This window comes from Hakea prostrata, chromosome 9, assembly GCF_041222555.1.
Source record: "Hakea prostrata isolate BN-2017 chromosome 9, UWA_Hpros_2, whole genome shotgun sequence".
Lineage (NCBI taxonomy): Eukaryota > Viridiplantae > Streptophyta > Magnoliopsida > Proteales > Proteaceae > Hakea > Hakea prostrata.
The window spans coordinates 2,231,163-2,242,964 of NC_142608.1; the positions used below are offsets into that span (position 1 = coordinate 2,231,163).

The 11,802-nt window shown below is 30.7% G+C and overlaps 2 protein-coding genes across 2 annotated transcripts; both read right to left on the bottom strand.

Moving 5' to 3' along the window:
* Positions 1-2,537: 2,537 nt before the first annotated feature.
* On the bottom strand, positions 2,538-3,924 carry LOC149003999 (glucan endo-1,3-beta-glucosidase 12-like). The gene is made up of 3 exons (XM_089135628.1): positions 3,858-3,924; positions 3,402-3,653; positions 2,538-2,572 (listed from the first exon to the last, which is right to left on the bottom strand). The coding sequence occupies exons 1-3, from the start codon at positions 3,922-3,924 to the stop codon at positions 2,538-2,540; spliced, it is 354 nt and encodes a 117-aa protein (XP_088991754.1).
* A 1,843-nt stretch (positions 3,925-5,767) lies between these two features.
* Positions 5,768-8,881, bottom strand: LOC149004000 (glucan endo-1,3-beta-glucosidase 13-like). The gene is made up of 4 exons (XM_089168505.1): positions 8,815-8,881; positions 8,321-8,572; positions 6,201-6,262; positions 5,768-5,782 (listed from the first exon to the last, which is right to left on the bottom strand). The coding sequence occupies exons 1-4, from the start codon at positions 8,879-8,881 to the stop codon at positions 5,768-5,770; spliced, it is 396 nt and encodes a 131-aa protein (XP_089024631.1).
* Positions 8,882-11,802: the final 2,921 nt, after the last annotated feature.

Here is an 11,802-nt window from a genome sequence, read left to right on the forward strand (position 1 = left end):
AAGGGGGACGACGTGCACAGTGACACGTGTACATGTCTGGATTGTTCAAATGGAGCTCAGCCCTACGCAAAAGAAGACAGAGACCATTAGAGAAACTGAAACATTTGGATTTCACATCTACCACTTAATTAAAAATGCTTGAACTATGTAAACCTTGAAAGCTTTGATTACTTTCCTTTTGTTTGATATTCTTTTTATTCCCATTTCTGATAATCTTCGGGAATATTCTTTGATACTAAGCATTAATTAGCATTAATTATTTATTGAATTTATTGTTTCTTTACTTGTGATTATTTTATTATGTGAACTGGTTTAGGATTATATGTAAACCTAATCTTGTGACTATGGATCACTCCCTCGGGTGTTCAGGTGGATCTGATACCAGCTGGGTGGATCTGACAATTACAAAGACAAATTATATTTCGACTATATATTGTGAAGTAATTAATACAAGCAATACAAGTGAATTAAGTGAACACAAGGAAATGTTTAAGATTGTGATGTTTATTAAAAATGCTATTCATGTGAAGTGTTTTGAGAGCACTTCATTTTCTTTTTTATTTTTTCTTGGTAATATAGAACTACTTTGTCCATACATTATCCATGATTTTTTTGAAATATTTTCTGGGACACCCCAAGATAATTGGAAAAAAGTATAGATACCCCAAAACTATGTCATATTGTCTAAGGGCATTTTTAAAAATTTTCATTTTTCTCAAAAGAAATACAATATGCATGATTGAGGATAATAAATAATCATACAAAATCTGCATTAATTAATCAAAATGTTTGTGGCTATTGTCTTTGATTATTTTATGTATTTAGTTATGGTTTAATGTAATGATTTTCAATTCATTTTTTTTCGAAGAATAAATTTGACATACTGGAGGCAATTGAAATACTGTTAACCTATAGGAAGAAAATCTAAGGTAAATTTTTATTTTTAATCTCTTAACAATATGAACAAAATTAGAGTACTTATTTTTTATGAGTCGAATGATTATCCAAATCCTTCAACTACAAAATTTCATATATTTCAATATGAACTATACTTTTGAATATTATCATATTAGAATTAGTTGAATAAAGTTACAATTTGGCAATTGTAAAGTTGTATTGAAATTCAAAAAAGGTTAATCTAAGAAGACTTTTTAGTTTTTACTAATATTCTAATTCTGGTTTAAAAAAATTAGATATTTATCAATTCTTATCTCCTATAATTCAAGGAGAGAAGTGAATAACTAATTAGTTAAATTAAACACAATGATAACATATTAAAAAAATATATTTTGGGTATTAAAAAAATTAGTTAACATAGAAGAAAGAAAATGGTTATCAAGTAATTGGTATGTATTATCAAGTAATAATGTATTATTGAACATGCGATTCCAATTAATATTGATTATTATATTGTGAGATAAAATTACATTTTTTTAGTATTATTTTTATTATTTTATGGAACTCAAAAGGTCAAGGACTTTTAAGGAAATATAAATGTCTCTTTTGAGTTTATGTTTTTATAATTGTAGTATGATTTTAATGATCTTTTTTCTAAATTGATGAGAGACTTTTTGGAAAAATGAAAGAAAAACATAAATGTTAAATAGAAAGAAGGTTATAGAGAATTTGAAGGACAAAACTCATTGAAAACAATTTCTTAAGAAGAAATCCAAATGATCCATATTGCAAAGTCGAAAAGACCATTGATTTAAGGAGGGAGAAAAGAGAAAGAGAAAAGAGAAAGAGTGTAAAGGACAGATACTTAAATAAATCAATATCTTTTATAGGTTTTTTTTGGTAGAAAATATATTTGATAGGTTAAAAAATGGTTAATATTGTAATCAACAATTTTTGTATTGTTTGGAGGACTTATCTGATGTAGTGTTTTTCAGGATTTATTGAGCATGTCATTTTGATATATGAATTAGGGCGTTTCAAAAAAAAAATCAAATTTATTTGGAGGCACTGATCTGGGCAGGGGAACAAGTCTGAGCGTATAAGAACCTCTGCTGCAATCTGTCCGTTGGCTGAACCTGGTCTTGATATCCTGAAGGTGTTTGAAGATTTGCAATATTATAGCATGGGGGCCTTAAAGTTTGTTGTTTATATTTAATTTATAGTGTTTATAGCTTAGTTTCTTAAAAGTAAATATTCTGAAAGGGGTTTTCTCTATTTTCTCTATAAATACATGCATACCAAACACAACCTTCAAGTACCTTTTTAGTTGCATGACGATTTAAGTTGCCATGATCATTAAATACTTCCTAAATCATCTGATTTATGATTGCTTTGATTCACATATTGAAGATACTGCAGTTGCATAGGTGATGCAATATTCAATTTTACCTTTGAAAGAAGATTATTAATGTTATATTTTCTTCACTATCTTTCTTCTAATACACTGCCATATAGTAATGAATAATATCATAACATGGTTGATACACGAATCCTCTCGATTCGAAAGGCAGAAAGAAACTATTTTGCAAAGCTCACTTTCCAACTTTCTCGAACTAAAGCTAGAAATCCTCCAACCTTTGTCATGGAAGAAGCTCAAAATGACATGAACCTTTACCTGCAACAAAATAAAAAAGAAAGCTTGTGATTAAGGAACAAGAGTGTTGTTATTGCATGCAATCTATCAGGTAACTTTAGAGAACTCAAAACATGTGAACAGGTGCTCTGTAAGTTGGGTTCATGTTTCAAATATAAAGTCAGAGCCATCTACTTCTTTATCACTACAGATTTTCTATCACATGGATTACCAAAGGTAAGTTTCTATTATTAATTTTTTTTCGGAAGTATAAATTCCATCAGATATAAAAACCCCATCACTCAGTTTTTTTTTAATGCAGGTTGTACAGGAAAAGATGAAATATCTACACTTTACATGCTTTGAAGGCACTTGCTGCTATTAGGGTATAAATGGATAGGATTCGGACGAATTCAGATAATATCCTATCGGTTTTCGGATGGGTTCAATCCGATTCGAATAATAATCGAACAATTATTTTTTAACCAGATTTTTCTAAATGGGGATATATACAGATTCTTAACCATTTTATTTGTGAGGCTAGATTTGAAATTTAAGAATTTAGCAACTTGGAGGAAGCTAAATAGTTATCTCAGACAAATTAGAATTGAATACCAATAAGTACACGGTTTCGATTGAGGGTCTCCGCATTTGTAGTAATCGGACGGATTCGGGATACAGCTAAACAAATGCGGATTTGAATTCGGAGCGGATTTCGGTTATCCATAATACACTCCCTAGCTACTATTACTACTATTACTGTAGCACCTTGTGATTAATGGTGTCTTAACTTGATAGACATTCAAATACCTTATTTCAATAGATTCAGTCTGTTAGAGAAGAGTAAAAGAAGGATTTCTGTAGGTCTTACTAGGGTCAACATGTGTGATGATGGCAGCAGCATTGAAGTAACAATCTCCTCCCTTGTGCTTGAATCTCTGAAAGTAGTTGTTGAAGACATAAGAGGCATGGTCCATCAGGGTATTTGGGAGGTAGCATGGCTGCTTTAGTTGTATCTTAGTGCAATCAGCACCACCATTTACACAAGCCCAATCCATGGCCGCCTTCAGCTCATCATCTGGTGTCTGTGGATCAGCTATGCACCACTCCTCCAGTTGCGCATCTAAAGATGACACAAGTCAACAGGCAGAGAGAGTGGGCAAGAACCCATGATTAGAAATGTAAATAAACAAATCATCAATCATTTACCAATTAAAAACCAAAGAACACAATCATATTATCTACATTCTTCTTAGATACAGAACTTCTAATAAGCCTGTAAACACAGATCACAGATCAAACTCATTTACAAAATGATCTATGGTACCTGATTGGTGCAGAATTACCGCAAGGAAGAGGATAGCAAGAAGAATGCCAGGCTTCACAGACGACATTGTTTTAGAACTCTAATATGCTTTAGAACTCCTCACGATGATGTGATTAGGATCTGCTGTATATATATAAAACAGAAGGTAAGTTACAGTTGTTGGGTTACAGCTACAAGTTTTGGAGAGAAGGGTTCCACTTTAATAGGGTAAGTTTGAACCAAAAAAAACTTCAATTTCCGTGTTTCAATCCCAACGGTTCATGTCGTGAGAATATTTAATAAATTCGCAACTTTACTCAAGGAAACGTTTCTTTGGTTTTACGAAACGGTCTACATTCTTTCTTTACTTAGAACTAGTAAAATTCCAGTAGCATATGTAGTATAGCCATATATGAACGTGCAGAAAAGAAAGAAAAAAATCAGATAGAAGAGGTAAGTAATATATCTCATATATATGATTTGGTAATCAATTAGTTCAAATATTTGGTAATACTTGTTAAAATTAGATTTGGACGGCTCTCAACCAAATAAATTCATCCAAAATCATACTCGTAGGTGATCCATACCCATTAGTTATAAGGTTGTTGGATATATTATAAAGACAAATAATATTCCAATCTATAATGTGAAGTAGCGAATAAAAATGAAATTAAATGAATAAAAAGAATTGTTTAAAATTGTGATGTTCATTAAAAATGCAAATAACATGTATTAAGAAACAACCTCAATAAAAAAAATGTTTGAATGATTTCATATGAGAGAGCTTTAAATATATAGACAGCATGCATCTCATGTTGTTAGGTAACTATGAACAATAAAAGAAAGATATAAAACATGAAAATACAATACATGGAAATGTTTGTTTGGAAATACAATATAGGAAATGATTTAATAGAAAAATCAATCAAGCCAAATTAAAATACTGATGAAATGAAAGAATGAGATGATATGGAAAGAATTCAAGTGGAAAGAATGATGAGTGGAAAGAATTCAAATGAGAGGAAGTAATAATATGGAAAGAATTCAAATCACAATAACAAATAGTATATAAAGAATTCAAATTAAAGACAATTGAATTCTTTTTTTTTTTTGGTTGTGGCCAACCCGGCGCCCGACGGGCCCCGTGTCGCCCCGATTAGTCAGGGCAAAGCCTTGGAAACTGGGGTTGGCAACCAAAAAAAAAAAAAAAGACAATTAAAGAAAAGATGAAAAATCATCTTTATCATACCTAATACACGAGGTGTTTTAAGCACATTCATTTCATTTTTATATAGTAAATTAGAACTAATTTGTTCATTAGCACATTATGCATGATTAAAAATAATAAATAACCATACAAAATTAGCATAGATAACCTGGCATGTTTGCGGCTATTATCATTTTTTATTGCTATGATTCTCTGGTTATCTTTCTTTAAAAAATAAATTTGAGATATTGGAGGCAATTGAAATGTTGCTAACATATAAGAAGAAAATTTCAAGTAATTTTTTTCCTTCTAATTTCACAACAATATTAACTAAATAGACTGTTTATTTTTTGGCAAATTAATGATTATTCCAAAATTTTCAATTTCAATGTTTATATATTTCAATTTGCATATTGGTGATTTTTACTAGGTAAGAGGGGAGGCAAGTGATATTATCCAACTAACAGGGGTGTAAGTGCTATTTGTCCAACTAAGAGGGAAGGTAAGTGATATTTACCCTAAATTAAATGGCACCCATATGTAAGTTAAAAGTTACCTATAATTAAGTTTTGACATTAAGTAATCGATAAAATTACCTAAATGCCCTTTGGACATTATACCCTCTTATCTGGGTGAAGAATCCATTCACTCATCGTCTTCCTACCTTGCGTTACTTTCTCTCCGTCTCTCTCTAATTCACCGTGAAATTCGGAAGTTTTGATTATCAAAATTTTGGAACCTGTGAGAAAGAGTAGTGGAGTCAAAACTAAACAAGCTGGAAGAGGATCATGCCATGGAAGTTAGACCAAAGTCTCTTCACCGAAATATTGACAGATTCTGGCTCTAAAAGTCTTTTGTTGTATTGATCTTCACTTCACTATGTTCATTTTATCTTTTCTGATTATTATGATTTTTGTTGTTGGTGAGATTTATGATTTGGTTTAATTTGGGATGGAAAACAGATTCAGATTTAGTTTCAAAGAAAATTCACAAAAAAGCCAAAGTTTGGGACAAATAAAAAATGATTGGGATTCATCTAAATGCTAGCCCATGCTTTCTTCTATCGGCCGTAACCCAATCCATTTTCTTCACAAGCATATGATGTTTATGATTTCTTCCCAATAAGAGGGGTGTTTTGAGGCGATGACAAAACTCACCAGGCGGAGCTCCTTGGCAGTCATTTCAATTGATTTCACCAGCTCACCACCACTAGTAGCTCCTGAGGATGGAGGAAATGCAGAAAGAGATGTTCAAAATCAACGTCTTACTTTCACTAATTGTCTCTAATTCAGTCTGGTATTCTAGATGGTCCATGAAACTCTTACAAACAATATATAAGTGTCCTCTCTCTCTTGTACAAAATACATAGGTTTCGAAAGGCTTATAAGGGCTGAGCTCAACAATGCCTATAATTGTTTGTTGTAACAAGTTGGATAGTAAAAAGAAAACTATTAATAAGAACTCATCCAGTACCCAAAATGGAAGAATCAGCTTCATCTCAGAAAACTATTAACAAGAACTAGCCAAATTCTGGTTCAGACTAGTCACCAGCAGGGAGGGAATGTGATGACCCATAGGATAAAAATGGACTCCCACCTAAAGGTTAGATAAGAGACGGCATTTAGGTAATTTTATCTAATCACTTAACATCAAAATTTAACTAAGGGTAACTAGTAATTATGCAAGTGGATGCTATATAATTTATAAGGCAATAGTGGGTGATCAAGAGTTTTGCCCCAAATATAGTAGGTGCCGTGTAATTTGTTATTTTATTTTTCTTTTTTATTTCAAAGTCGAAAAGACCACTTGTTTAAGGGAGGGAGAAAAGAGAAAGAATGTAAAGGACAAATGCTTAAATAAATCAATATCTTTTATAGATTTACTTTTGGTAGAAAATATCTTTTATAGGTTAAAAAATGGTTAATGGTGACATCAATATTGGATGTTGAGTTGTTGACTGGTATTTTACTTTCATAATAGTACTTAATCAAGTAGATGCATACATCATTTTCTCCTTTTTTTATTTTTTAATTATTTATTGTCCTCTGCCTGTATATATTTTTAATTGATAATTACATTACTCTAAATTTATATCTTCGGTTGAAGGTTGAAAATCTTATGCTGGTTCTGAGAAGCATACAAAGACAGACTTTTAAGCAGTTCGTAGGTTGAATTGCACTTGATATTGAGTCGAAAACGTACCATGGAGATTGTTTTTTTGATGTGTTTGCCATGCATTTTTGGGATAGTTCTGAGTCTAGCACTTATTCTGAAAGCCCAGTTTTCTTTATTTTCTCACCCTGGAATGCATTTTAGACCCCTTAATCTATTATGAATATATGCATACCAAACACACCCTTCATGTACCTTTTTAGTTGCATGACAATTTAAGTTGACATGATCACTTAATACTTCCTAAATCATCTGATTTCTCATTGCTTTGATTCTCATATTGAAGATATGCAATTGCATAGTTGATGCCATAGGGAATTTTACCTTTGAAAGAAAGATTATTATTATTATAATTTTTCACCATTTTTCTTCTAATACATTGTCATTCAGTAATGAATAATATCATAACATAATTGATACACGAATCCTCTCGACCAGAAAGAAACCATTTTGCCAAACTCACTTTCCAACTTTCTAGAACAAGGCTAGAAATCCTCCATACTTTTATATCATGGAAGAAGCTCGTAATGACATGAACCTTTACCGGCACCAGAAAAAAAATGAAGTTTATGATCTCAAATTCACAAACTTAAAATGGTGGCATGTCAACCAGTTTAGATGCGATTGAGGAACAAGAGTGTTGTGGCTGCAATCTATCAAGTGACTTTAGAGACTCAGAACATATGAACTCTCTGTAAGTTGGTTCATGTTTCAAATATGAAGTTAGTGCCATCTACTTCTATGTCACTACAGATGTTCTACCACATGAAAATTCAGGATTTCACATGCTCATAGTAGTCCTCACATGGATTACCAAAGGTAAGTTTCTATAGTTAATTTTTTTGGGAAATATAAATTCCATCAGATATAAAAACCCCATCACTTAGTTTTTTTTAATGCAGGTTGTACAGGAAAATATGAAACATGGCATGTCACACATGAGTCAACACTTTACAAGTTTTTAATGCACTTGCTGCTATTGCTAACTGTAGCACTTTGTGATTAATGGTGTCTTAACTTGATAGACACTCAAAACTATCTTATTTCAATAGATTCAGTCTGTTTAGTTTGAGAAGAGTAAAAGAAGGATTTCTGTAGGTCTTACTAGGATCAACATGTGTGATGATGGCAGCAGCATTGAAGTAACAATCTCCTCCCTTGTGCTTGAATCTCTGAAAGTAGTTGTTGAAGACATAAGAGGCATGGTCCATCAGGGTATTTGGGAGGTAACATGGCTGCTTTAGTTGTATCTTAGTGCAATCAGCACCACCCTTTACACAAGCCCAATCCATGGCCGCCTTCAGCTCATCATCTGGTGTCTGTGGATCAGCTATGCACCACTCTTCCAGTTGCGCATCTAATGTTTACCGAAATGACAGATTTGAGAACAACAGAAATATTACACGAGTCAACAGGTATAGAGAGTGGACAAGTAGAACCCAAGATTATAAATGGAAATAAACAAATCATCAATCATTTACCAATTAAAAACCAAAGAACACAATCATATTATCTACATTCTTCTTAGATACATAACTTCTAATAAGCCTAAACACAAAGAACACAGATCAAACTCATTTACAAAATGGTCTATGGTACCTGATTGGTGCAGAATTACTGCAAGAAAGAGAATAGCAAGAAGAATGCCAGGCATCATAGACGACATTGTTCCAGAACTCAATATGCTTTAGAACTTATCACAATGGCATGTGATTAGGATCTGCTGTATATATATGAAAAAAATAAGTTACAGACTTACAGTCGTTGGGTTACAGCTACAAGTCTTTGGAGAGGTTCCACTTTAATGGGGTAAGTTTGAACTGAAGAAACTTCATTTTCCGAGTTCCAATCCCAATGGTTCATGTCGTGAGAATATTGAATAAATTCGCCACTTTACTCAAAGTACTAAACGTTTATTTTGTTTTAATTTACGTAACGGTGTATGTTCTTTCTTTTCTTAGAACTAGTAAAATTCCATGTGCATATGCCATATATGAAGGGGAAAAAGAAAAAATTTCAGATTGAAGGGTCAACTAATATAATTAACTTACATAGATGACTTAGTAATCAATTAATTAAAACATTTGGTAATACTTGTCAAAATTAGATTTGACCCATTATCAACCAAATAAACTCATCCAAAATCATAGTCGTAGGTAACTTGTAACCATTAATTATAAGGTTGTTGAACATATTATAAAGGCAAATAATATTCCAATCTATAATGTGAAATAGCGAATAAAAATTAAATTAAATGAATACAAAGAATTGTTTAAAATTGTTATATTTATTAAAAATGCGAATCACATGAGGTGTTTTAAGAGCATTCATTTCATTTTTTATATAGTAAATTAGAACTACTTTGTTCATTAGCACATTATGCATGATTGAAAACAATGAATAATCATACAAAATTAGCATAGATAACTCGGAATGTTTGTGGCTATTGATATTTTTAACTACTACGATTCTCTATCTTTCTTTAAAGAATAAGCTTGAGATATTGGAGGCAATTGAAATGTTACTAACATATAATAAAAAGAAAATTTCAGGTAAATTTTTTCTTCTAATTTCACAGCAATATTAACTAAATTAGATTATCTGTTTTTCACAAATTAATGATTATCCAAATTCTTCAATTTCAATATTTATACATTTCAATTTACATATGGGTGGTTTTAGACATATTCTTTTTATTAATTTATTAGAACTAATTGTAAACTAAAGTTATAATTTTTCAATTGTTGTAGAATAAAGTTGTATTGTAATTAGGTATTTATGTTTTCTCTTCCATTCTCTTAGTGGACCAAAACTAATGTTGGGTCTTCTAAATGCAATATATTACGTGTGGGTCTTAGCCAAACTAAACATCATTAGTCACCGTTAAGTATATTTAAATTTCAAATGGAGAGGCCAAAATGTCCCTCAGGTTATTTAATATATTGTATTTTTTTTTTTTTTTGGCAAGTATCACTTACCTCCCCTTTTAGCTAGACAAATAGCACTTACACCCCCTCTTGGTTGGATAATATCACTTACCTCCCCTCTTACTTAGCAAATATATCAAACACATCCCCTTTGTTAACTTTCTTGGTTAAATTTAACTTTTATATTTTTCTAAAATTTCAAACTACCTTTGGCTAAAAATATTTTTTATTTTAAACGCTAAATTACTATAATCACCATAACAGTTAAAATACTAAATTACTCTCGATTAAAATAATTATTAAAAACCAAAATACCATAGTTAAAATCCAAATTAAATATAATTATTAAAAGCCCAACATAACCTTCTTTTTTTTTAAAAAAATTATCAAACAATTAAAAAAACCCCAAAATAGTAGTACGTGTTTAATTTTATCAACATACCCTTTTTTTTTTAATTGCATCTTTAATTTTACTTGATAGTAGTACATGTTTTTTTAATTGTTTGATAATTTTTATTTTTTTTAAAAAGGGTATGTTGAGTTTTTTTTTTTGGTTTGCTGTATATTGGGCTTTTAATAATTAAAGATAATTTAGATTTTAACTATAGTGTTTTGGTTTTTAATTATTATTTTAATTGAGAGTAATTTAGTATTTTAATTGTTAGGGTGATTACGGTAATTTAGGGTTTAAAATAAAAAATATTTTAAGCCAAGGGTAGTTTGGGATTTTATAAAAATATTTAACGATAAAAGTTAAATTTAACCGAGAAAGTTAAGAGATGAGAGGTGTTTGATATATTTGCTAGGTAATAGGGGAGGTAAGTGATATTATCCAACTAAGAGGGGTAAGTGATATTTACCTTATTTTTTTTTTTTTTTTGGGATATATATATTTTTTAACCATATAATTAACGTTTAATGATCAATTATCTCTTTTTAAAATCATATATTAATATAATGTAAAATAACCTGAACAGCCCTTTGGTCCCTTAATATTTTAAAATTGAATATGCTTAATGGCAACTAACAGTGTTAGTCTATTTATGACCTACACATAATATATTATATTAAAAGGACCCAACATTAATTTATAGTCCACTAAAAAGAACAACACATAAAAAAACTCTAAGAAGTGTATATTCAATAGAATAAACTATATAACGAAAATTTGCAGCCAAAAGAAATATATACAATTTACTCAATATTCAAAGAAAGTACCAAAGACTTTCTCTCTCTCCCTTTTAGTGAAAGCAACATTTACTTGAATTTAAAACCTCTCAGTAAATTACAAAACTAAATTTCTACCAAAAAATAAAAAACCTTACAATCTAAATTATATATTAATAGAAGGTTAAATAAAATAAAAGAAGAAGAAGAAAAAGTTGCACGGGCACTGAGACCCCATTTAATGTTTAAAAAGCACAGAGCCCCAAAATTCGATTTTATTTCCTTTTCTGAATGGGTTCATCCGGGCCAACTTGTGTGCTGTTTTTAGTGTTAAATTGGACAATAATAAACAATTTACACACTTATAAATCCAATAAAATGAAACCTTTATTACCGCCACCATCAAAACAGAACACACAGCAAATAGAGAACCAAACCACCTCTCACACTGGAATTTGGAAGTTCTAAATTATCATGAAAAGGAGATCTCTAG